The following is a 27,902-nucleotide window of genomic DNA, read 5'->3' as shown; positions in this document are numbered from 1 at the left end:
CAGTAGTTCTGTAATGAATAATGAACGTGAGGCGGTCACTGTTTGGCCCTGCCCCCATTTGGACCTTTCTGCTATAGCGACCCGGACCTGTACATTTTGTAATCCACCACCAACGGTGGTGTTGTCTGGTTGTCAGCCAGTTTACACATTATGTCAGTTGCTTCACTTAATATCCTCACATATTTTCAGAAAAAATTAATGTGCAAAAATGAATGATTGTGTTCATACATTCCAAAGAGAGAGGGATGGTGTCCAAATCTTTTCTCAGAATGAAATGTTTTCCTGTCACAAAATATTGACCCCAACCCAGGAACCTCCTTAACACTGATACTCCTGAAGAATTCAGAGGCAGGTCAGGGCTTGATATAACACACATTAAAGCGACACGAAGGAACTTTCAGTTTTCGTTGATTTTGGCGGCGCCAGTGGACAAAAGCGGTAGTGTTTTGCCTGAACAAATACCACAGTTCCCATGAGGACTAGCGCGTGGCCTCGTAAAATGCTGCTCCTGGTCGCATGCTGTCGGACTGAACTCGCCTACATTTGCTTCCAGTGGCTGTGTGAAGGATGGATAGTGACGAGGTAATGCATCTAATGGTGGCTAAACAATGTTCTATCATGATGCTGAAAATAAACATTTAACTTTGGTCAACGTAACTTTGTTTTTGTACCGCTTTCTTCTCTGTTGTCCACCTTCCGCCATGTTTGCAGTACCTGGAGTTTTGTCCTTATAACGAAAGGGGGAAGTGACGCATGCCGTAGAGCAGTCTGCACATTTGGAGTTTTTTAGTGTGCAGGGTTCCCACCACCCTCCTCACAGTTGCTCAGTCCAAGTGAAAGCAATACTGACGCCCTCAGCCCGTGACAGAGGGGTCATTCAACTAGTTGTAAGTCGATGTATCATCACAAAAGATATTAAAATGTTTTATTAAGTTTGAAAAGTTATCAAGTGTCGCTTTAATGAAGCCTGTTACCCAAGTTAGATCAAATCTAAATTTGGATTCAGTCCACAAACATGAGCTGTGGTTACATGGACCGAAATTATTCATGTTAAATGCAGACCTGATTAAATTTGCACCATATAAACACTTCAGTCTGATCACATTTCCACCATCCGATTGAAACCTTGATCAGAGCGGATGGAGTGGTGTAGCTGGGTTTTGATCTGATCGTAGCTCATGTAAACAGCACACGGGATTATTTCCTACAGTCAGAGCTTTGTGCATGTCTGTCACATCGGCTCACCTGACGTCATGACCTAACTGTGTAAACACGTCAACTTTTACATGATCTACGTCCAAGGATCGACTCCACATGTCTGTTTCTCTTTCAAGCGTCTTAGGAGGGAGACCAGACCGCATTAACCTGCTGTCCTCTTTAGTGCAGCAGCCTAAAGAAGGCCACAGTCCAGCTTCTCTGTGTTCACAGGCTGTTCCTCCCTGAACTCAAGGAACATGAGAAAAAAGTCCAGGAGAAGCTGTTTGCTGAGTCCTATGCTTCATGGTACCTACACACCAGTATGACAACAGCGTAGATCATGTTACAGTTGATTAGCCAATGGGCAAGGAGCTGACCCCCAAACCCCGCCCCCTCATTTACATATTGACACAGAAAAAAATTATGTGTGGGGAAAAAAACTAGAGGAAGAAAATCCAAAACTTGAAATAATAAATATGTAAATGTGACAGTTAGTTAAAAAAAAATGTCAACAAATAAATCAATGAATAAAATGTCAGATGAAGATAAAATACAAAAACAAATAATTGAGAGAAAAGAAAAGTGAAAATAAAACAATACAGAAATCAATCCAGGCATCAAAATTAATGAGGAAAGAAATTTTAAAGATCACCAAATAAATAAATAGACTGAAGCGAAAATGACAAAATAAATATATACTTTCAGTCACATTTTATAGATTTTCTCATGAAAAAAATACTTTGTATGATTTACTGGCACATACATTTATATATTGACCCATTTGAATATTTCTTTCTATTTTTATCTTTAATTATGTTAGTTTGGGTCCTTCATATCCAACGTGGTCTTCTTTTAAAAAATACAGTCAACATGCTCCATTTTTATTTTCACAAATCCAAAGAACCCACATAGCAGAGACACTTGGGCCACATCTGGCTGGAAGCTGGCACAGGTGGCATTCGGTCGGCTGCTGCACTGACGCTCACACTGACATCAAGGTGGAATTGAGGACGGAAATGAGACAAACGGTCGTCTGCATGTGGTGGGGGGAGAGAGGCAAAGGGGGAGGAAACTGAGAGCTTCTTTCAACTTTACTTGCATTTCTGATCGACTTATGGTTTACTTTCATATACAAATTCAAATAAAGAACAGGCAAAGCGTGTGAATTGTTGGTTATTGCTTGGGGAAGGTTTGGTTCTGAAGGACATTGGTTCGATCCTAGATGACACCATGAATATCTGGTGAGGATTATTTGAGTAGCTGTTGTGAACTTCAAGATTCATAACTTTGCCGTAAAATATGAGTGGTTTGTCGTAAATATATTGTTGGCTGGTCAGACCTGCAATAAAACATTTTATGTATGTGATATCACATTATGTAGTGATGAGATCACTGATATTCATAAAGTTATTTAAGCATTTGTTTTTGGCTTTTCTAATGGTGATGATACTCTTTCAAACAAGACCAGTTTGATCAGTTATGAAATGGTTTTGATTGTGAGTTCCTTAAATGTTGTTTTTAGCTTGACTTCACAAAAGTCTGTGTCTGTGTGACTTTTCTACAGATATTTATGTGAAAAACAATCCAAAAGCATTGCTGCTGAAATAAAAAGCAGATTTATTGAAAAATACAGACATTACTGGGGCATGACACAAAGAGATGATGGCGCTCACTCTGTAAAACAGAATAAGGGCTATAAACTATTTTACTAGAACTACAGTATATACAACACAATTAAAAAATACATAAAAATGTCATTGAAGAACTGTGCTAAGAGTGTTTCAAACTATCAAGAAAGATAAGCAACACAGACACAAATCATCAGTTCACACATCTAATGATTAGTCTGCTCTGATTCCAGAGATTTCTCACTCTGGTGTCACTCTGTCTCTCTTCTGAGACAGGAGCCATCTGAATTCCATTCCTGGAAATTCATCTCTGGTCCAGAGCAGTAAAGTTTTGGTTCATGTGGAGAGGCTGGAGGGAGCAGTCAGAGGTGGAGCAGAGGATGGGACACATGCAGAGGTCACAGAAGTCAGTGTGGAGGACAGTGGGAGGAGAGAAGCTGAGGAGACGAGCCTGATGCTTCCTGGTTGTTTCAAAAGAGCACTATAAAGACATCATGATGAAGATCAAATGATTATTTAAGTTGTGTTGATGTGGTGTCTGTGAAGCGTTTATAGGAGGGTCTCTGGTGTGGATTTGTGAGTGGCTGGGTGAGCACAGAGTTCTTGAACGCTTTGTGCTTTGTTCATTGATCCAGAAGTTTAAATTCAAAAAGTTTATTCATGAAATGTAATAGTGAACATGATCTCAATCAGGTCCCCAGCCACACTGATGATGAAGCTGGGCCCATTTTACTGAAATTCATCAAAGAGATTCTGTTAATTTGATCTAATCCAGAAACATTTGGATAACAACATTACATCTCATGAAATTCAGAAAATATCACACTCAGATAGAACATTCCATCTCTAGCTCTGATTCTCGAGTTGAAATGAGACGTTTTCTCTTTGAGAGCTCGAAAAACTGAGGCAGAACTTCACTGACTGGTTCTATTTACAGAAAAAAGATTAAAACAAAGCAGCGCCACATTGAACATTAGCAGAAATTGAAAACCTGTGTTTTGTATGTACCGAGTTTGTGTAATGAAGAAAAGAAAAACTGGTCTACAAAAGCAACAGAAAACCGGGTTTGAATGTAAAATTGAAAAAGTTGTTTAACTTAATGTTGTAAACGAAGTTCTAAATTCAGAACTGTAGGGACCAGAAGGCAGGAAATGTTTGTGAAGGAAATTAAAAGGGTGTGGACCCCCACAGCGGATGTAGAGGGATGTTTTGCGTATGAAGTAATGTTTGGTGGGAAAATGGTTTGAGGAGTGTCTTCCTGAGAACTTGAAGGCAGAACATTATCTCATATCAAAAGCGAAATTCATAGTTGTGCATAGTGAGTCATGCAGATGAGACCAGGGAGTGAAACTGGCGTTTGTGTGTGTGTGTGTGTGTGTGTGTGTGTGTGTGTGTGTGTGTGTGGCAACACACATCATTTTTGTTAAAGAGTTCAATAAAAAGCTCCCAAAATCAAGTTTTCGTCATAGTACTTTTTTCATAATGTTACATCTCACCGCAGAGTGTTTTCCAGCAAACCCAGGCTCTGGGGTGGATTGCAGTATTTCACTCTTTGTGTTTAAGATACACATTTCCTGTTTGTGCTGCAGAGGTAACACCTATGTCATTTCATAGCAGCCACTTATTTTTACTTGTATTTACCGTAACAGTTCTGTGTATTCTCACATGTTCCAGTAACGTGGTGTTCTGTGTCAAATAGTGAACGGCCGGGCTGTGCCATCTAAGCTACCTCACAGTTCAAATACAATTCAGCGTGCTATGATTAGATTAGTCAATGGTTTAAATTCAAAATACAGAAAAAACATTACATTTACAGGAGGCCTGAGCACAAGGACAAGAGACATGGAGCATGTAACCAGAGTAATCACTGAGGCCACAGTTAAAGCACATGCAAAGCATAAAACAAAGACATACAAGCAGGCAGCAGCAATGACCATGTCACATCAAACACACATACACTAACAAAGGTCAATGTGGACATTTAGTCATCTATGATCCATTTTTTTAGTTGTGTTGTAAAGATGGCGTATCTCTGTATATTTTTAATGGTGTTGGCGGAGAATTCCAGTTTTCTTTTGCTTTTACTGAACCTGACTGCTGATCAAAAGTGCTCTTACTAAATGGATTTAGAAGATGCCCTCATGAGCTGCTTCTGGTGATTCAACTGCTGTCATGTTGGATAATGAATGAACTTAGGAGGAGCAATGTTGTGCTGAATTTTGTAGACAAGGCAGATGTTTTTGTATTTGATCACATCTTCCCTGTTCAACAGTTTACAGTTTGCGACCTGAAAGACAGGAAGTTCTTTCTTGTTTCCTGTAGGAAATATCATCAGGAATGACTCCATTAATTTCCATTGTTATGCAGATGACACACAAATCTGCTGAAGCCAGATGACACTGATAAACTTGTCAAATTAGAAGCTTGTCCTGAAGACATAAAAACCTGGATGAGTCGTAACTTTCTCCTCCTAAATTCAGATAAAACAGAAGTTATTACATTTGGCCCAAAACATCTGAGAGAAAAAATATCTGAACAAATATTGACCCTAGATGGTGTTGCTTTAACTCCCAGTAACACTGTGAGGAACCTGGGAGTGACCTTTGACCAGGACTTATCCTTTAACTCCCACATTAAACAGGTCTGCAGGACCTCCTTCTTTCACCTGCATAACATTTTTAAAATTAGGGAACATGCTGACTCAAAGCGACACTGAGAAAGTAATCTATGCATTTGTCACCTCCAGAGGAGACTACTGTAATTCCCTGTTATCAGGGCCCCAACAACTTCCTGAAAAGTCTTCAACTGGTGCAAAATGCTGCAGCAAGAGTTCTCCCAAGAACCAGCAGGAGAGATCATTTCACCCCAATATTAGCTTCTTTTCACTGTCTTCCTGTTAAATCTAGAATAGAATTTAAAATCCGTCTCTTTATCTTAAACAGCTATCAGTCCCACACTGTCCCCGGAGAAGGCTTCGCTCTCAGAGTGCTGACCTGCTGGAGGTTCCCTGGTTTTCTAAAATTAGAACAAGAGGCAGAGCTTTCAGCTTTCAGGCTCGTATTATGTGGAACCAGCTCCCAGTTTCGATTAGGGAGGCTGACTCAGTCTCTGCTTTTAAGGTTTAAGACCTTTTTATTTTGTAAAGCTTACAGTTAGGGCTGGTTCAGACCTCCCTGGAACATCTTCTTAGCGGTGCTGCTGGAGGTTGAGACTCAAAATTGCATCCTCATAACAACAGTGAACAAACAATAGGAACAAAAAAAAGAAAAAAAAAAACTTCTCATTCTTCTCTCCTCACAGTTGGAGCGGCCAGTCCCGGCAGGGGGAGAGATTCAAGCCCATTCAGGCTCCCTCTCCATGGCTCTGGCTCTCTCGCACTCCTTCTCTCTAAAAACACATCCTAACCAGCTTAACAATAGCTGGTTAGCTGGTTAGAGGGGAAAGCCACCACCATTGAGCCTGGTCCGGAAAAGTTTTTTTCCTTTTAAAAGGGAGTTTTTCCTTTCCACAGTCGTTTACTTGCTCATGTGGATCTGTTGGGTCTTCTCTGTAAAAGCAGCCTTGAAATGACTATGTTGTATTTGGCCTGATATGAATAAATGCTGAATTGAATTGAAGTTGATTTGGGGCCTTTCTGTGTGGAGTTTGCATGTTATCCCCGTGTGTGCGTGGGTTCCCTCAGGGTACTCTGGCTTCCTCCCACGGTCCAATAACATGTATGGCAGGTGAACTGGTCACCCTAAATTGCCCCGAGGTGTGAATGTGAGTGTGAATGGTTGTCTGTCTATATGTGTTAGCCCTGCGACAGGCTGGTGATCTGTCCAGGGTGAACCCTGCCCTCGCCCGAAGTAGCTGGGATTGGCTCCAGCGGATTATAGTCAGGTCGACACCAATCCAAGTCAGCCCTGGACAACTCGGCACCGCCTCCGGGATACAGTCAAGTCGGCATCAAAGCCAAGTCGGCCTCGCGGGAGGGGCTCTCAAGTGGCCGAGTTGGTCGGTGCCGACTTGACTGTAACTTGACCTCAGCGGCACAGGCAGACGGCGTTATGCAGGTTGGGGGTATCAGAAATAAAGGCTTGTGACCATAGGCGTCAGTTTAGGGGGGGACGGGGGGGACGTGTCCCCCCCACTTTTTGCCAGGGATATTGTTTTCTCCACCACACACAAATCCTTCACGTGTAGCCATTGTAACCCCGGTTATTTTCAGTAATACAGAACATTCCGACGCTCCTGAACGCACCATCCGCTCGGCAGAGACGCAAACAGACGTTCAGGAGGATTAAAAAATAAATAAATAAACGTGCTTCTGCTGTAAATGTGCGTCTGTTCCAGTGGAAGCTCCGACCCAGAGCAGCTCTTTCTTCTGCAACACCTGTGGTGAGTTTGAAAACTTGGTTGCTATAGTTTAACCCTGTGATTATCCCATGTTATATACATATGCAAGAGGCGGTAGTTTGTTTTGAAAAGTGGATATGTCCCGAAGAACTTTACTCTCAACATGCTAACAACCCTCGTATGAATCATTTTTATTTTTTTTTATCGCTTTGTTTCATGGGATTGCAGTGGCGAGGTGCGCCTGCAGCGGGAGCGCTTGTTTTGTGCCGCCTAGGCCGCGTGCGACGGGCGGGTTCGTTCACTTCCGCATTGACGGGAGAGCTCCTTTTGAACACACGCGCATTCCAGGCGCATTCCAAACAACACAACAGGTCGGCCACGATTGTTTTTAATAAACTGGTTTCAACACTGCCCGCCTGGAATGCGCGCATAGGCGTCAGTTTAGGGGAGACTTTTGCCAGGGGTGTTTTTTTCTCCACCACACACAAATCCTTCACGTGTAGCCATTTTAAGCCCTGTTATTTTCAGTAGTATATAACATTCCGATGCTCCTGAAAGCACCATCCGCAAGCATCAGAGACGCAAACAGACCGTCCACGAGGATTAAACAAACATAACAAAAAAGTGCGGCTGTTCTAAATGTGCGGTTGTTCCAGGGGAAGCTCCACACAGAGCGGCTCTTTCTTCTGCAGCACCTGTGGTGAGTTTGAAAACTTGGTTGCTAGTTTAACCCTGTGATTATCGCATGTTATAAACTTTATGCAAGAGGCGGTAGTCTGTTTTGAAATGTGGATATGTCCTGAAGAACTTTACTGTCAACATGCTAGCACCAACATTTTGAGGCTGTTTGGCCTCATTCTCATCTCAGCTAATGTTCATCAATCAATATACTTATCGTCCTGGGGGACCTGCTGCTTTTGATTAAAAAGAAATGCGAGTTTTATTAAAATATGTGAATGGGAATGAATTTCATATTTTTATATTCAAACTATATTGAAGAAGAATGCATCAAAGATACTTTATTTCATTAAGGAAACACAATTTATTTTAAGATAGGTTTAAATGTGCACACTTTAGTGCAGATTTTTTTTTTTTTAAATCTGCCCCTTGGTTCAAATCTCACTGGACATTTAACACTGAACATAGAAAACAGCTAAACATACTCAGACACTGTCTTTTGTCCCCAACACAACTGCAGCTGTGAGGACTGGAAGTCCTACAGGTCCAGGGGCCTCACCTATGAAACTCTGCGGAAAAATCTGACAATAATTGTGCGTGGGAACCAGTGGCGGCTGCTGGTCTTCCAAAGAGGGGAAGCTCATTTTCAGCATACATTGTAATATGTGTAATCTGTTTTTTGTATGTAAATTCTATTAGCTTTCATGCCTTTTGTATGCCCTGTCAAAGTTAGACAGATCCTCAAAGCCCACTTGTGACCAGACAACACCTCCCTGAGATGGTTTCATCCAGAGGCATGGCCAGCAGGACATTTTATTGGTCACAGCGCTTCCAGTCAGCAGCTCACCTGGTCAGACCAGGACAGCTGAAAGGACCTGTTACTTTTTCCCACCTTTCGGCACCAGCTCAGTCTTCGGAGTTGATCTGTTATGCAGTGTAACATCAATTTTCTCTTCGTAAGGAAGACTATCAAATGGCTTCACCAAAATCCGGTCCACAACATTCACATTGTCTGCCGTTGTGTGCAGCTAGCGAGCAGCTGGAGCTGCTGGAGGCTGGAGCTGTGTGAGAGAAGGGGAGAAGCTCCACAGCTGCTCGTCGAGGACAGAAACTACAGAGTGACCGAAACGAGTCTCCAAACACAACGCTAGTCGTTTTTCACAAACACAAAGTCTCCAGGGATCAGCAAAGCCTCCGAATCAACTCAGCACAACAGAATGAAAAACTTCAGAAGCGCTTCGGTGCATTGTTTTACTTCAAGATCGCTGATTTGCTCATTTGGCTGTCAATCAAGCTTCACACAGATCATCCAATCACCACGCAGAAGCTCAGCGTCCAGGCGAGCTCACTGCCCCATAGACCCCCAGAGACGCTGAACGTCCGTGGGCGGGACCAGCCCAGCATTTTATCCAATGAGCGTCCAGTTTCACTGCAGCAGAACAACCCACTCTCGCTTCCGCATGGACGCTCAGCGTCCGGCTGTTTAAAGCGCCGTGCCGCTGCGAGGAGGAGTGAGAAAAAAGCCGAGTCAATTACTTGAGATAAGTAGCCGATTCTGAACAAAAGATGAACGTGTTGTAGCGCATATTTAGTCAATGAAATGTTCACACAACAGTAAATATTGGACCACTTATTTTTTGACATTTTAGGGGAAGTTGAGCTTCCCTTGCAGTCTTAGAGCAATCGCCACTGGTGGGAACGCAACGCAAACTTCTGTCCGCAAAAAAAAATTCAGGAGCAAAACCTAAAAAAAGTCCGCCGCACAGCTGTTCGCAATTTCCAAGTCATGGTTTCAAATCTTGCGGAGAACGTGAAGGTGGCCGATCACACCCACAATCCCGCCCCAACTCCACCCCTTGGCACCATATATGGGTATGCAAATGAACTCATGAATGAAATTTGGGTATATTAGAGGTGCGGCGCACCGCTGAGCCTGCAGATAACAGCGGATCGGGCGGATGAAGTGTCGAAAAATTAAGATTTTAATGACATTCGGGCGGGTTGCGGTTGAAGCACTCAAATAAAAAAAAAAGTAACATTTTAAATCTCATTCCAAACATAAAGAAACAAACGAAAACAATAGAAAAACACTTCTTGATCAGCCAAACGAGCAAAAGAGTGCATAATCATGGCATTTACAATTTAATCGCACATTCAGCAGAACACAACGCAGCTTTTCCTTTTCAAGACGATCAGCGTCTCGCTGCAGGCAGAACACAAGTGTCGGCCGGCAGGTGAGACGCGCGGCATGCAGGCGGTGGATCTGCCGCTGTGGAGGATTGAGGTGATGCTGCTGCCCTTATTGGTGAGGTGGAGAGCCGGTCTGCTGTCCTTTCTGGAGGACACAGCAGTGGAGAGACAAACGGAAAAATATTGAGTGGGAGCAGGTGACCACAACGTGGTCAGTGCCATCGGGCCACTACTGCTGAAGTGAAAGAAGTGGTCCGACTTGAAGGCGAGTTGTCATAATTCATAGTGTCTCAACATTGCAGAAACACCTTAAAAAAAAAAAAAAAAAGAAAAAAAAACTTAAAATAAAATGTAGTGAAATTGGTTGGACAGTATGATTGTGCGTCCATGCATTATCAAAATTGTTTTGCCTCTGGAGTCAACAGGGTTTAATGCGCTGCAGCACATAGAGGCTGTGAACCCGGGATGATTCGGGGTTCGGACGTCAGATATGGCCATGGCTAAATAGAAAGCATTTTTTGTGTCAATTTGCCATTTAATTGAGAACAATTTTGAAGTGTGTATCATGAGAAAAATTATGTGACAAGTGACAGTCGGTATTTGTAAGTGCAGAGACAAAGACATTGTACGTGTTTTTATTACGTGATGTGTCTGATTGCTCCCTTTGAACTATTTATTTTGTGTTTATTTTAGAAGATGTAGAAAGCGGAGGGTACAGGATGAAAACATTCCAAAGCGCACTGAAAAACGTGACTTCCTCAGTGTCTCTCCTCATGTGCTCATCACCACTCACTGTCTATCTTAAATGTATATTTAAATTATATCGAACTTATGTCTGTTATTCATTTCGTTATATCTGTCTTGGATCTTGGTGTAAATTCTGTTTGATTTATATCTGTAGGCTTCTATCTATTATTTAATTATATGTGTCTTCGATTTATTTCCGTTATATTTAATTTAACTTAAATAATTAGTTGTGTCGGTCAGTATATTCCTGTTATGCAGTTATATCTAATTATATTTAACTTTTCTTTGTATGGTTGGGCTTTGTATTTTTCTACTTTTCTTTCTACGTTTCTTGCTGCTGCAGCCCTGCATTTTCCCCATGCGGGACAAAAAAAGGACTTTCAATTCCGTTTCCTTCTGCTTTGTCGCCTCCACGTAGCTTTTCTGAATTGTGCGGTCCTGTACAGCAGCTATTTTGTTGGCGGTGAGGACCGCAAAGTCATGCGCATTTTTTCCCTTCGCAAAATGTGTATAGGTACCAGCAATATAAAAATTATTTCTGAGCTCTGCCTTCGTCTCATAGACCCCCATGTTATCCGAAAAAGCGCCAGTCAGCTTCAGCCAATAGAGTTCGAGCTTCCGCTCTGTCATGCTGTCAATCAACGTGCGTGCGCAGCCGGAGAGACTTGACACTTACCTTGGATACATCCATTGTCTGCTAAACATCCACTGTAAACAGCTAAACATGTAGGATGCTGTAGGACTCAGAGGCACTCATTTTCACCCAGCAGGTAATGCGCGAGCACAATTAAAGGGGCGTGGCTTGGTCGCTCATGGACGCAGAGGGAGGGCGGAACCTCGAGACGTTTGATTAAAAAAAACTCTCTCTTTCAAAACTCCGGACACGAGCTTTAATGCAAGCCGAAAGAAGGACAAGGGTTATTGCCCATGACATGCACGAGGAGTGGGCACACTGGACAACAGAGTAGGCGAGCCACCCAAGAACCACAAGATTGGAGACCCTGCGTTGTGCTGGTGAAACCATCGCTGCACATCAACAGATGGATTGGGGTAAAACTGCTGCCAGAGTGGTAGGAGTGTCAAAACCTCTTCATCCTATCTCCTCTTTCCTTTTATCAACGCAATTTGAGGACAGAACTGGATTTTTGGTTACACTGGATCAAGCCAACTGTTTTCTCTTTTCCTCCCTTTGAACTGGAAATCTTCGGTTTGATTTGGAATAAATTTTAACTGAAATTGAAACGATTTCATTTGATTTTTGATATTTAATACTGTACCTATGTTTGCAATATTGTCACGCCCTGTGCCCCTGCAGCCATGTGGGGGCGCTCGCGTCCTGTTCTGTGTTTGTCTGCCCTCTTGTTCTCCTGTCAAGTCACCTGCCCTCATGTTCTCCCGCCTTGTTAACTCCCTAATGTGCCTCACCTGCGTCTACCCCTATTTAAGTCTAGCTCTCCTGGTGTGTCTTGTCGGTTCGTTGTGGGTTGTCCGTGTGTTCCTGTGTCCCTGCCTGTACCTCAGCTCAACTTGTTTTGCGTTCCTGTACCCTGCATTCTGGCTAATAAACAAGCTCAACCCTGCCTGGCTGCCTGTGCGTGAGTCCTTCCATCCTGCAACTGTGACAAATATATTTCATGATTGATCTAAAACAGTATTTTGCCTGTTGAAAGAAAGCGTTAACTCAGAGATAAAGAAACTAAAATGGGAAAAACCTTTTCATCTAAACTAGGTATTGGTTTCTGACCGGTCAAATCAAACTAAAAGGTTAGATAATACATTTGAGTTGAAAACACTAAACAGTGGATTTTATTTTCTCTAAACCAGTTTTTATTCATTTGTTTAAATCCCTGCAGCGTATGTCATTTCATTGCTGTTGTTGTGTTGCCTTGTTTAAACTATTTCATAAATTTAGTTTTTGAACTTGAAGTTTCTGGTCTTTGGCCTCCTTCTCCACTGTTGTCCCACTCTGAGAGCCAAGATCTGGTCCAGTAGCTCTACTTTTACATTGGTCTATAAGAGTGCTACAATGGGAAGAAAAGACATATGTGTCGACTTTAGTTTGCACAGCCATCACTGTATTTTGCAGCGCTGACCTGAAAGGTGACACATTTGGCTGAAGATGGAAAGGCTCCCAGTCCAGACCCAAGAAGGATCAATGAAAGACAAAAAGTCACCAAAGGGAAACTGGTTTCAAGGAAAATTCAGTTTACAGACCCTTTTCTGTCCCATCAGGTGTAGAGGTGGAGGAAATCAAACAGCTTTCACACTGAGGTGGTGTCATATATTTGTTTATTTGGTTCTTCTGTTTATTGGAGACAGTACGGGAGCTTTTTCCCCACCAGAGCACAGGCGTTTCTCACGATGACATCGACAAGCTGGGGTCTGTAATTGCTGTCCAGGATGTTGTTGATTTTCCACTCGTTATTTCCAGCTTTGTCCTTCAGCTTCTTTTTTCACCAGAGCCGTTTTTTTGGGAGCAGACGACCTTTTGGACCTGGACACACGAAAATCTACAAGGGACAAATGTGATTGAAAGACTGAATTAAAAAATGCTTTATCCTTTCCATTCCTTCCCATCCCATTGGAATTACCAAAACGATGAGTCCCACACTGAAAGCGAATCCGAGTACCTTCAATACCTGCACAGAGAAACAAGTATATTTCAGTCACCGAGCAGGACATCAGAACTCGCTTCACAACATTCAGAGTTTAGTGTCATTATGGATTATACAGTTTGAAAAACACACAGCATCCTGATGACATCAAAAGTTTCACATCAGCCAAAATGTAATACTTTGCATGAAATAAAGGACCTGCAAAGTGTGATTGTCCTTGGAAGTTTTTTTTCCCCCCTCAAACATTTTGAGTTTTACTTCCATCCATCCATTATCAACTGCATATCCAGGGCCCTGCGACCCGGCCCCAGCAGTGTGAGCAGGGATGTCCAGTCTTCCCTGTCCCCAGACACTTCTTCCAGGTCTTCCAGGTGGATCCTGAGGCATTCCCAGACCAGGTGAGATCCAAGGTCTCCCCCGGAGCCTCCTGCCAGTGGGACCAGCCCAGAACACCCCCCCAGGGAGGCGTTCAGGAGGCATCCTAAACAGATAGCCGAGCCACCTCAGCTGGCTCCTCTTGATGTGGAGGAGTAGCGGCTCCACTCCCAGCTCTTCAAGCTATCTCTAAGCCCAGCCACCCTCCCAAGGAAGCTCATCTGAGGTGCAGTGTGGATTGGGTGGCAGCTGACAGCAGGATACCCGGCAACCCATTACCCGGACACAGAGACCGGGTCTGGGAGGAGTTTTACATCTAAACAATATTTTATTTTCAACAAGTTCAACAAGGTATATTTCTTCTGGAAAAAGAATTGATCTCTCCACTCAGACAAACCAGCTCCACCAGGCCAATCTGTGTCCAACATAAGTAACAGTTTCATGACTTCCTACCTGCCGGGACTCTGGCCAGCCGTAGCGCAGCTCAGTGGCAAAATGTTCGCAGTTGTGACTGGAGAGGAAGTACGGCAGCTTTCTGCCCACCAGAGCACAGGCCTTTCTCACGATAACATCCACCGGCCGCGGACAGGAATCGCTGTCCAGGATGTTGTTGATTTTCCACTCGTCTGTTCCAGCTACGTCCTGCAGCTTCTCTTTCTTCACCAGGGCCTTCTTATTCGGAACAGACGACAAACTGTTGGAACTGGAACCACGGACATCAGCTGGGGACAAATATGATGGAAAGACTGAATTAATAAAATGTTTTATTCTTCAATTGAGGAAACACTGAGGGATATTTTTAATTTTGAGCAGTTTAAGATGACAAATGATGCAAAGGAAATTAAAAGGGTATGGAGGGCGGATGTTTTGTGTATGAAGTTATGTCTGGTGAAAAATGTTGGTGACATGTTTTAAAAGTGAAATTTATAGTTGTGTATAGTGAGCCATGTAGGGCAGGCCGGAGAATGAAACTGGCGTGTGTGTGTGTGTGTGCGTGTGCGTGTGCGTGTGTGTGTGTGTGTGTGTGTGTGTGTGTGTGTGTGTGTGTGTGTGTGTGTGTGTGTGTGTGTGTGTGTGTGTGTGTGCGTGTGCGTGTGCGTGCGCGTGCGTGCGCGTGCGTGCGCGTGTGTGTACTCGTATTTCTATCCTTGTGGGGGCCAAATGTCCCCACAAGGATAGGGAAACCTGGAACAACGTGCCTTGTGGGGACCTTTTTCCGGTCCTAACGAGGAGAAACAGTGTTTTCTTGGCCATGTTGTTGTTACTGAAAAAAGTAAAAGTGCAAAAAAATTTCTTTAGGGTTAGGTATTATTTTGGTCTGGGTTAGGAGTTAGACATGAATGGGAGTCAATGGAAGGTCCCCACAAGGATAGAAATACGAACCTGTGTGGTGTGTGTGTTTGTGTGTGTGGTGTGTGTGTGTGTGTGTGTGTGTGTGTGTGTGTGTGTGTGTGTGTGTGTGTGTGTGTGTGTGGTGTGTGTGTGTGTGTGTGTGTGTGTGTGTGTGTGTTTGAGAGAGAGAGAGATATTTTGGATTTGGGACTCACAGGCTACCGTCAAGTGAACAACGTAGCCATCACCAACATACACGGCCCAGTGCTGATAGCCTCCACGAAAGATCTCAATCAGGTCCCCAGGCTCTGGATTCTTGAATTGACAGACAAAATGGGGGGAAGGTCATATTTTAGTCACCAAGCAGGACATCATGGAGAACTTACTTCCTAACATTCAGAGATAAGTGTCATTATGCGTTATCAAGTTTGAAAAGCACACAACATCCTCATATTCTCAGAAGTTTCAGATCAACCAAAATGTGTTGCTTCGCATGAAATAAAGGACCTGCAAAGTGTGATCGTCCTTGAATTTTTTTTGTTTGTTTGTTTGTTTGTTTTTAAACCAGACATTTGGAGTTTTAATTTGGAAAAGTTATTTTATTTTCAATAAGTTGAGGTGTATTTCTTGCAGAAATGAACTTATCTATCCACTAAGCTAGACAAACCAGCTCCAACAGGCCAATCTGTATCCAACATAAGTAATAATTTTATGATTTCCTACCTGCTGGGACTGCTTGCCGTAGCGCAGCTCAGTGGCAAAACGTTCGCAGTTCCTTGTGGCGATGTTGTACGGCATCTGTCTGCCCTCCAGAGCACAGGCCTCTCTCACGATGACATCCACCGGCCGCGGTCTGTATTCATTGTCCAGGATGTTCTTGACTTTCCAGTCGGCTCTTCCAACTATGTCCTGCAGCTTCTCTTTCCTCACCAGGCCGTTCACATTCAGAGGGGAAAACAAACGTCTGAAACCAGCTGGGGACAAATATGATGGAAAGATTGAATAAGAAAAAGTCATTTCTTTCTATTGAGGAAACACACACTGTTCACCAAACAGTTATATTTGGTGAAAAATGTTTTGAACATTGTAAAAGTGAAATTCATAGTCGTGTATAGTGAGCCATGAAGGGCAGGCTGGGGGGTGAAACGTGTGTGTGTGTGTGTGTGTGTGTGTGTGTGTGTGTGTGTGTGTGTGTGTGTGTGTGTGTGTGTGTGTGTGTGTGTGTGTGTGTGTGTGTGTGTGTGTGTGTGTGTGTCTGTGCAGTTTGAGATGACAAATGATGTAAAGGAAATTTAAAGGATGTGTGTGTGTGAGAGAGAGAGAGAGATATTTTGGATTTGGGTCTCACAGGCTCTTGTCAAGTGAACAACGTAGCCATCGCCAACATACACGGCCCAGTGCTGATAGCCTCCACGAGAGATCTCAATCAGGTCCCCAGGCTCTGGATTCTGATTGTAGTTGGACTGACAGACAAAACAGACTGTTTGACTTGGCAGCAGACTTTGTTTGGAGCCACCTTCAACATGTTTAACCTACTCAGACCATCTGATGTAATCTAGACAAAGACAAGACAATCAAATATAACCACCTTGTGGATTCAAGGTGATGATGCCAGGAGATTTTCACTGATTATAGAACCAATTACAGCTTCAAAGTGCAACAAAACAAAGTTATGAGATGGAAATAAGAGTGATCTCCTCACCGATGCGTTGCCCATGTTTGTCTTTATTTTGTTCTTAAACCTGTATATTCGACTGACTCGATGACTTTCAGTTCCTGTAAAAACAAATAATAGGACACAACAAGATTTCATCTTTGAAATTAATTCATCAGTTTTGAACTAGTTGATTAAATAAAGCTCGGTATTTAAAGAGTGAAGTATATTCGGTGTGCACTGTTTGCATGGAGGTAACAGAAACAAGTCCAGCACCTCGTGTCGGGTCACTGCTGTGGATCGTTGAGCCCAAACTGCTCCGGCTGCGTCAGGAAGGACACCTGAGGTAAAAGATGAGAATTATCAGACCTTTTGGTCACGCTTTTACTCGTACTCATAACATTCTCACTACGGTCCAGTAGTTCTGCAATGAATAATGAACGTGAGGCGGTCACTATTTTGGCCCTGCCCCCATTTGGACCTTTCTGCCGTTGCGACCCGGACCTGTACATTTTGTAATACACCACCAACGTTGGTGTTGTCTGGTTGTCAGCCAGCTTACACATTATGTCAGTTGCTTCACTTCATTTCCTCACATATTTTCAGAAAAAAATAATGTGCAAAAATGAATCATTGTGTTCACACATTCTAAAGAGAGAGGGATTGTGTCCAAATGTTTTCTCAGAATGAAATGTTTTCCTGTCACAAAATATTGACCCCAACCCAGGAACCTTCTTAACACTGATACTCCTGAAGAATTCAGAGGCAGCTCGAGCCGTGAGAGCTGTGGTTACATTGACCGAAAGTATTCCTATTAAATGCAGACCTGATTAAATTTGCACCATATAAACACTTCAGTCTGATCACATTTGCACCATCCGATTGAAACCTTGATCAGAGCGGATGGGGTGGTGTAGTTGGGGTTTGATCTGATCGTAGCTCATGTAAACAGCACATGGGGTTATTTCCTGCAGTCAGAGCTTTGTGCACGTCTGTCACATCGGCTCACCTGACGTCATGACCTAACTGCGTGCACACATCAACTTTTACATGATCTATGTCCAAGGTTCGACTCCATGTCTGTTTCTCTTGCAAGCGTCTTAGGAGGGAGACCAGACCACATTGCCCTGCTCTCCTCTTTAGTGCAGCACTAAAGAGGAGAGCAGAGGTAATGTGCAGCAGCCTAAAGAAGGCCACAGTCCAGCTTCTCTGTGATCACAGGCTGTTTCTCCCTGAACTTAAGGAACATGAGAAAAAAGTCCAGGAGAAGCTGTTTGCTGAGTCCTGTGCTTCATGGTACCTACACACCAGTATGACAACAAGTGGATCATGTTACAGTTGATTAGCCAATGGGCGAGGAGCTGACCCCCAAGATACCCCGCCCCCTCATTTACATATTGACACAGAAAAAAATATGCATGGGAAAAAAACTAGAGGAAGAAAATCCAAGACTGGAAATAATAAAGATATAAATGTGACATTTAGTAAAAAAAGTGTCAACAAATAAATAAATGAATGAAATGTCAGATGAAGATACAATACAGAAACATACAGCATAATTTAGAGAAAAGAAAAGTGAAAGTAAAACAATACAGAACTAAATACAGGCATCAAAATGAATGAGGAAAGACATTTTAAAAAATCACCAAATAAATAAATAGACTGAAGTGAAAATGACAAAATAAATATATAATTTCAGTCACATTTTGTAGATTTTCTCATGAAAAAAAAATTATTTTGTATGATTTACTGGCACACAAATTTGTACATTGACCCATTTGAATATTTCTGTATTTATCTTTAATTACGTATGTTGGTTTGGGTCCTTCATATCCAACGTGGTCTTCTTTTAAAAAATACAGTCAACATGCTCCGTTTTCATTTTCACAAATCCAAAGAAGGTTTCACCAATCAGACACAGTGTTTTGATGAAGGTTTAACATCTTTAGAATAATCAGCTGAAATCCACAGCTGTCCTGCAGAACACAGTTTCACCACATTCACAGCAGAGTTTCAAAGTGTCTTACCTTTTGAGACCTTGTTTGAGGAACGTGTCTGTACGCTGCTGCACATGAGCTCACACTGACATCAAGGTGGAATTGAGGACGGAAATGAGACAAATGGTCGTCTGCATGTGGTGGGGGGAGAGAGGCAAAGGGGGAGGAAACTGAGAGCTTCTTTCAACTTTACTTGCATTTCTGATCGACTTATGGTTTACTTTCATATATAAATTCAAATAAAGAAGAGGCAAAACGTGTGAATTGCTGGTTATTGCTTGGGGAAGGTTTGGTTCTGAAGGACGTTGGTTCGATCCCAGATGACACCATGAATATTTGGTGAGGATTATTTGAGTAGCTGTTGTTGAACTTTGTGATACTTCTGACTTTGGTGTAAATTATGAGTGGTTTGTCGTGATATCACATTATGTAGTGATGAGATCACTGATATTCATAAAGTTATTTAAGCATTTGTTTTTGGCTTTTCTAATTGTGATGATACTCTTTCAAACAAGACCAATTTGATCAGTTATGAAATGGTTTTGATTGCGAGTTCCTTATATGTTGTTTTTAGCTTGACTTCACAAAAGTCTGTGTCTGTGTGACTTTTCTACAGATATTTATGTGAAAAACAACCTGAAAGCATTGCTGCTGAAATAAAACCAGATTTATTGAAAAATACACACATATTACTGGGGCATGACACAAAGAGATGATGGCGCTCACTCTGAACAACAGAATAAGGGCTATAAACTATTTTACTAGAACTACAGTATATACAACACAATTAAAAAATACATAAAAATGTCATTGAAGAACTGTGCTAAGAGTGTTTCAAACTATCAAGAAAGATAAGCAACACAGACACAAATCATCAGTTCACACAGCTAATGATTAGTCTGCTCTGATTCCAGAGATTTCTCACTCTGGTGTCACTCTGTCTCTTCTTCTGAGACAGGATCCGTCTGAATTCCATTCCTGGAAATCCATCTGTGGTCCAGAGCAGTAAAGTTTTGGTTCATGTGGAGAGCTTGGAGGGAGCAGTCAGAGGTGGAGCAGAGGACACATGCAGAGGTCACAGAGGTCAGTGTGGAGGACAGTGGGAGGAGAGAAGCTGAGGAGACAAGCCTGATGCTTCCTGGTTGTTTCAAAAGAGCACTATAAAGACATCATGATGAAGATCAAATGATTATTTAAGTTGTGTTGATGTGGTGTCTGTGAAGCGTTTATAGGAGGGTCTCCAGTGTGGATTTGTGAGTGGCTGGGTGAGCACAGAGTTCTTGAACGCTCCGTGTCTTGTTCATTGATCCTGTAGTTAAAATTCGAATAAGTTTATTCATGAAATGTAATAGTGAACACTTAATCAGCCACACTGATGATGAAGCTGGACCCGTTTTACTGAAATTCATCAAAGAGATTCTGTTAATTTGATCTAATCCAGAAACATTTGGATAACAACATTACATCTCATGAGATTCAGAAAATATCACACTCAGATAGAACATTCCATCTCTAGCTCTGATTCTCGAGTTGAACTGAGACATTTTCTCTGTGAGAGCTCAAAAAACTGAGGCAGAACTTCACTGACTGGTTCTATTTACAGTATAACGATTAAAACAAAGCAGCGCCACATCGAACATTAGGAGAAACTGAAAACCTGTGTTTTGTATGTACCGAGTTTGTGTAATGAAAAAAAGAAAGACTGGTTTACAAAAGCAACAGAAAACCAAGCTTGAATGTAAAATTGAACTAGTTGTTTAACTGAATGGCGTGAATGAAGTTATAACTTTAGAACTGTAGGGACCGGAAGACAGGAAATCCCCCACAGCAGATGTAGAGGGCGGATGAGTCAAACTGGTGCTTGTGAGTGTGTGTGTATGTGTGTGTGTGTGTGTGTGTGTGTGTGTGTGTGTGTGTGTGTGTGTGTGTGTGTGTGTGTGTGTGTGTGTGTGTGTGTGTGTGTGTGTGTGTGTGTGTTTAAAACAGAATGAATTTTGCCCTGTAATCACATGGGAAGTCAATAATTGATAGATTTTTTGTGAATTGCCTTTCTCACAAATAATAGAGTCTGTTGGCTGCTTGTGTGTCTTATGGCCGTCACCGCTCTCTTAAGTGCAACACATTTTTAGTTCATTTACTTTGTGCAATAATAACATAATATCTGCATTTTGAAATCCAGCCTGTGTGTTACTATCAGGCCCGCCGACAGGGGGGACAAACAGGTCTGTTGTGCCGGGCCCAGGGTTGGGAGGGGGCCCATCCAGCACCCCACTCATGGCTCCCGACGCAGCATGCAGGCACCGCGCCTCCCCACCGCCCAGGCCTACACTGCATGTAAGCACTGTGCCGCAATGTTCCCCGCATGTCGCACGCTGCAACGTTAAATTTCAAGTCACAGCACCTGCAATCAGAACCATGTCTCCTACTCTGAGTTTACGGTGGACGATGCTCTACAGGCCGTTTTGTCTTCAGCATCCTCTGAGCAATCTGACTGAGCTCTGTAGAGTTATTCCATAAAAGATCAGACATTGCATTATTGTAGCCACACAGAAACAGAGCAGAACCTCGGAGTGCTGAAACATTCTTTAACTTCAACAAGGCTTTGTTCATATAAGCTGCAGTGATTTAATTTTTGTCTCACTGTCAAGATGCTCCTGCAGGAGGACTTTAGCTGTTTCAAAGCATCTGTCTGCACCACAGACTTCATATAAAAGGTCTGAACTCATGTGAAAACACTGCACAACATCTCTTGGACGCCCTCTTATGGATCTTTCTAGATAGTACATGCAGTACCATCTCGTTGCACTTTTATCTACAACAATGCTTTCATGAACATCTTAAATTTTAACGGGTCAGCTTCAAACACTGTATCTCTCTTGGTGGAAGTTGACTCTACCTTTCTTCTTGCAGAAACAGTTCAGATATATGATTTTGCTTCTGTAAAATCTGAAATATGTTATCCACTGTATTTTCAGCATTTTCATCCTTGCTTTCTCCTCTTTCCACTTCTGACACAGATACATGTCCTGCTTTATTTCCTGTCACCTCCTTGGATCGTGCATCAGACATTTGTTTGCTTTAGTTTGTGCTTCTCAACATACGGAGGAGTCCATTCCATCCTGTTCTGCTGAAAACGTTTGCAACACAGACACTTTGGCTTCTGGAGCTTCAGTCTCCATGAATAGATTCCAAACATAAGTTTTCCAGATATTTCATGTAAGTGAAGACTGTTATCATAGAATGACTTTCACTGAATAGCTTGTAAATCTTTAATTTTCTATTCTTATGTTGTGGAGCAGCTCACAGATAACACACCAATAACTAGCCATTAGTTCTGCAGCCAAGCACAGAGCTCCCACACAGAACTAACAACTAATTGAGTAAACCACTCTCAGACTGATCGAAACAGAAACAAAAAGGTTTTTCAGCCTTTGTGTGTGTGTGTGTGTGTGTGTGTGTGTGTGTGTGTGTGTGTGTGAGTGTGTGAGTGTGTGTGTGTGTGTGTGTGTGTGTGTGTGTGTGTGTGTGTGTGTGTGTGTGTGTGTGTGTGTGTGTGTGTGTGTGTGTGTGAAGAATACAATATAACTGGAAAAGATGCCAGACTGTTTTGTCCCTCTTATGGATGTTTTAATAGAACCAGATACTGTAGAATCACTTTTCACTGGCAAAGTGTAGATAAAGAATAACATGGAGGGAGCTGGTTGTTAAACAGTGAAATAAACCCAGACTGGACAGATTGAATCCCTGTACTCTGCCTCCAGGTTCTTCACAGAAAATACAGCTGACTTCACATTATTCACCATGTTACAGCTGCTTACTGCTTTGGGCAACTGTGGTTCAGTGGGGAGAGCAGTCGTCTCACAATCAGGATGTTGTTAGTTTGATTCCTGTCTCTCCCTGTCTGCATGTCAAAGTGTCCTTGGGCAAGACACTGAACCCTAAATTGCCCCCAGTGGACGGACTGAGCGCCTTGCATGGCGGCCGTCTCCACTGGTGTGTGAATGTGAGTGTGAATGGGTAGATGTGATGATGCAGTGTGAAACGCTTCGGGGTCTGTTAATGCAGAGGAAAAGCATATATATATAAGTGTAGTCCATTTACTGGTGAAATAAGGAACTTCAGACCCTATTTAGACTGAAATACATTAAATACATGAATTGCTTAGTCCCGCTGATCATGGTTTGTAACAAACTATGAACAATTATGATCCAAAAACTCTCATGAAATCATGAAATTATTAATTCTAAAACGTTTTGAGTTTTCAGATATTTAATTTTCTCAGTTTTAGGTTTTTTTGGGGGTTAAAATTTTAAAAACTGCAGCTTTTACTTTTCCCAAAGTTGGTTGACTTCAGTGGATGCTAAACCTGACCACAAGAAGACGCTGGGAAGATTGCAGGAAGATCAGGCTAAACCTGGACGAGGGACTCTGATGCTGGACACCATGGCCAGAACAAGACATCATCAATAAACCAGTATTTTATAGTTCTAGAAGTTTGTAGGTATGCAGATGTTTTAATGAGACAGATGTTGCATCCGAGGCTTTCCTGTTTATGGTATTTATCATGTTGAAACTCAGTATGAATCAAAAGAAAATATAATAATTAATATGGAAACAACAATATTGTGATGCCTCAATCAGTCTGAACAGTTTATGAGTTCATTTCGTTCTCTTTATGTCTGTGTGTCCTCCATGTCTAATGTTTATAATAAACTGGAATAGTAGTTGAACTCAATATGCTGTGGAAGCGAGGTCCATCCCGGAAAACTGGCCGCCAGGTAGGCTCGTCAGCTCTAATCCACAGCAGCGTGAAAGAGGCGTCTATGACGTCTGTGAGGCCGTTAAACAAACATATTTTTTATAAAGCATCTGGACTTTCCCTTAATATTAATGAGTGTGAGTTGCTTCCCATCCATTCATGCACAGATAAAGAAATTTCCTCAATTAAAGTTGAAACAGAGGTTTGGGAATTATGATGTGCAAAAACTTGATATGAAGAGAAGATAATATTGTTAAACGGACAGGAGAAATGAAAGAATCACAGAGTCGCTGGCTGTGCAGAGATCTTACTATTCTTGGAATAGTACTTTTATCCAGAACAGGTGATCTTTCTAAACTGATTTACCCATGTTATTCACTCTATATTTCAAATAGTAATGTTAAAAAAAGCAAACTCCATTATCTTTAATTTCATTTGAAGGAATAAAATGCCAAAAAATCCCAATTGGTGAAAGACTTTAAAAATGGTGGCATAAAAGCTCTAGATTTTGAGTCACTGGTTGGAATGCGAAATATTAAATGGTTAAAGCTGTGTTTTTCACATCCTGACTCCGTGTGGTACCATATCCCAAGATCTCTTTTTAAAAGACTTGGAGGGCTTGAGTTTCTCTTGAAATGTGATTTTGATGTGAACAAGATTCCTGTCAAATTGTCGAATTTCTACAAGCAAATTTAGCTTTTCTGGAAAACCTAAGCAAGATGGTGATTTGACCCATCTAAGATGGCGATTTGAAACCCAGCACAGCCAATCCTGTCCTGTTTTCTCTGACATCACGCCCTTTTGCAAGATAAGCCCCTCCCACAAGGACGTGCGACGAACGCCCCTCAACCAATCACTGTTAGAGCCTCATGGGCTCTTCTGGTTGGTCAAAGATACCTGGAGCTGTTGAGATTCCTTTTCAGCTCAGAACAAGACAGATGGAAATGCTGCGCCCTCGCGGTAGTGCAATTATGCTTCACTCCTAAAGGATTATCAATGGATACTCTCACATTTAATCCAAAGAAAACAGAAAAATTAGCATTGACTAGCAAAATCCTGCCTACAGCACTTTTAATTGACGTTGACTTGTGTTGATTTCCTTGCGCCATGTTTGATTGTTAGCTTTGTAATTGTTATCTTTTGCTTGTGTTCTTTTCTTGATTGTTGAGCATTTCCTCCAAGAGAGGTTTTAAAAAAAAACAGCAATTAAACAGAAGGATTGAAGTCAAGGAGCCTGAATCTAAAACTACAAGAAACATGTTAAAATGTCCCACGCACTAAAAAACAAACAAATAAAAACATCAGGGACGTAATATGAAGCTTGACAGCTGCAGTGGGTTTTTTTTTTTCACAAACAAAAGTGTAAACTTTAACTGAAAGGTAAGGCGGAAAATGTAAGAGTGGATAAACTGTCAGGCACTTTTATGGACTCCCCTCTCACTGCCGCTCCGCCAAATCCTCGGGTATAAAAGGCCCTGCACGTCTTCTCAGCGTCACTTGTGTCTTGTGTGTGAATCTTAAACATCGGCCGAAGGACAAACGGATAAATTGGTGAGTAACAAGGCTTGATAAAACCTCGAAATGAGCACGTCTTTTTCAGGCTTCCTGATGCTTCTGTTCTTTGGTAAAAGTAGGGTTGCCAACTCCCAGAGACTGAAATAAGGGACGTCTCTCGCGGGCAGCAAAAAAAAAAAAAAAATTGCATTTTGCCACAGTTATACCTATTACAGACTATTAAAGCACATTAGGCTACTGCATTACACTTACAGTAACAATATAAAAACTCATGATCAGTTTGATCTGTTTGTATTTGAGGCCTACGGTGAGACAGTTATCATTCAAATATCATCCATCATGGACAGCAGCTCTCAGCCACTGCACTGGACGGTAGAGGAGCTCAGCAGCTCCTTCAGTGGTCGACTGAGACACTCTCAGTGCTGGAAGGAGCTACCACAGGCCTCTCATCCCCACCACTGTCAGACTGTACAATTCTACTGGGTAGAATATGTGCAATAATCCTGGACATTATAATATCCTGCACCTCCCCCCCTTAAGACATTCAGCGACACTTTATCATCCATTCACTCTGCTAAAACATATTGTACATATTATATATCGTACTGTATAGTTGTATATTGCATAGTATATTGCATATTGCATTGTATATATTGTATATATTATATATTTTCTGTTATATTTTTAAGATTCATGTTGTACATACAGTTAGATCTTCATTGTCTTCAGCTTCTATTATCAATCCTGCTATGATTTGCACTATTACTTGTTAATTATTGCACCATTCATTACTTTTGCACCCCGCTGTGTGTTCTATGAGCCTATACACCTGTAAACTTCTCCACTGTGAGAATAATCAAGTCTTCTATTCTATATTTATTGCTAAATGTGCAAAATAACATTAAACAGCTGCTGTCTCTTCTGGATTTTAACATGTTCTTTTTTTATTATTTTCAACTGGAAAAGTGCAAAATCAAAACTGAACAACCTTCTGAACAAAAAAGCCAACAAGGTGCAGTATCTATACTGAAAACACCACAGTCTGCAGCAGCAGACACAAATCAATGAAATAAAACATACCCGATATGGAAACGGCGCAAACTTACATGTCTATGGACGCACAAGTGGCAGATCAAGAGATAAAAATGGAAACTTGAACTTGGACGAACAGACAGATACACCAAACTCCACATAGGGTTACAGTGTTTAAGCCTGGAAGGAACCCACGCGCACACAGGAAGAACATGTAAATTGACACAGAGAGGCCCCAGGCCCCCGCTTTTCTCTTCTTAGCTCTAGTCTTTCTCTGCACCTTCTTTTGAGTCTTTTTTTTTTAAATTTCTTCTAGTTATCCTTTCTGCACTTCTCTCTCTGTGAATGATTGATTGATTGACAGCTGTGGCCAAAGGGGTCACATCTATGTGAAGGTGTCCCTTTCACATAGATGTTTTGTATTTCCTCAAATTAGAAAAAAATTAGATTATCTTTACAGGACACTACCACTAAATTATGGAAAATCAGGGGCCCATTCTTAGACCTGATTTGAAGAATGGGCCCCAGCTGATTTCTGACTGAGGATTGTGTTGAATGCTAATTCTGTGGAACATTTGTAGGTCAAAACCTGACTGCAATTGTGGCAGGCATATAGCTCGTGTTGTGTGGCTGTGAGCTGATTGAATTATACATTTATCAATTTCATGGGGACATATTTGAACTTTTTTTTTGTTTGAGTGTTTTGATTCTCCCTTTTCTCCCCTTTTTCTCTATTTTTCTGTTTTCTCTATTTTATCTTAAAGCTCGTGTCCGGAGTTTTGAAAGAGAGAGGGTTTTTTTTAATCCAATGTCTCAGGTTCCCCCTCCCTCTGCTTTGATGAGCGACCAAGCCACGCCCCTTTAATTGTGCACGCGAATTCTCTGTCGGGTGAAAATGAGAGCCTCTGAGTCCTACAGCATCCTCCATGTTTAGCTGTTTACGGTGGATGTTCAGCAGACAGTGGATATATCCGAGGTAAGCACGGCGGCTGCTGCGGAGCTAACTCACCTCTGCCTGGGCCAGCGGCTGTGCTCTCTGGCTGCACGCACAATTTTGATTGACAGCACGAGAATGCAGAAGCTCGAAATCTATTGGCTGATGCTGACCGGCGCTTTTTCGGATAACATGGGGGTCTATGAGAGGAAGGCGGGACTCATAAATAAATTTTTATATTGCTTTATGCTAATATTGTAGTATCGAACCAGACTGACACATTTAAGCTCTGTTGAAAAATTATACATAAGTTGGAAACGAAACTCCGGACACGAGCTTTAAGTTAGAAATGTCATTGATGTAACTTTTCTTGGTTCGTGTTTTGTTTTTGTGATCTTTACTACTGTTAGGTTATGTACCTTTTTTCTTTTCTTATTTTTCTGTTTTTGAAGTTCAGCTGTTCTGTTTGTTGGGTAATTTGCAATTTATGCTGTTCACAGAGCTCTTCGTTTTGGATAAACACTATTTTTATTTCATGTGTCTGATTGTATTTCAATTTAAAAAACTCAGTTTGCAAAAAAAAAAAAAAAACACCGTCCAGTTCTTCCGCTTGCGTTTGACTTTCCTGCTTCCTGTTTACTGCGTACGTCACTTCGTACGAGGGAACGGATTTCCAGGGAACAAATAATCCGCCCGTACAATCCGCTCCACTGTCAGGCGTGGTTTATATGAGGCACAAGCGGATTATCGATTATCGCAGACTACCTAGTACAATCGGATCGGAAATATATAATCCTTAAAATTCGCCTTCTCCTCCGTCGCCAGGGCAGTGGGTTAGGCAGGTTAGAAGTATCTTGCATCTTTCGTTTCTTTGCTGTCTTCCATGCTAACACATATCACCAAAACGGCAG

General features: G+C 42.0%; 1 protein-coding gene across 7 annotated transcripts in view; it reads right to left on the bottom strand.

Moving 5' to 3' along the window:
* The window catches only part of LOC115403164 (uncharacterized), a 48,604-nt gene that overhangs the window by 3,647 nt on the left and 17,055 nt on the right, over positions 1-27,902 (bottom strand). Inside the window, exons 1-5 of one of the 7 annotated variants that reach the window (XM_030112005.1) lie at positions 18,782-18,875; positions 17,031-17,095; positions 16,803-16,876; positions 16,449-16,563; positions 15,824-16,074 (exon numbers count right to left, since the gene is read on the bottom strand). The exons of 3 other annotated variants lie outside the window; for them this stretch is intronic. In XM_030112005.1, coding sequence (XP_029967865.1) covers positions 15,824-16,074; positions 16,449-16,563; positions 16,803-16,817 — 381 coding nt within the window. In that variant the 5' untranslated portion in view covers positions 16,818-16,876; positions 17,031-17,095; positions 18,782-18,875. Of the gene's footprint in view, positions 1-15,315; positions 15,422-15,823; positions 16,075-16,448; positions 16,564-16,802; positions 16,877-17,030; positions 17,096-18,781; positions 18,876-27,902 lie in introns of those variants that run through there. 3 more of the 7 variants (XM_030112021.1, XM_030112013.1, XM_030111997.1) reach the window with 3 other exon arrangements.

This window comes from Salarias fasciatus, chromosome 2 (assembly GCF_902148845.1).
Source record: "Salarias fasciatus chromosome 2, fSalaFa1.1, whole genome shotgun sequence".
Classification (NCBI taxonomy): Eukaryota; Metazoa; Chordata; class Actinopteri; order Blenniiformes; family Blenniidae; genus Salarias; species Salarias fasciatus.
The sequence above is the reverse complement of the archived record's forward strand: the minus strand, read 5'-3'. Positions and strand labels throughout refer to the sequence as shown.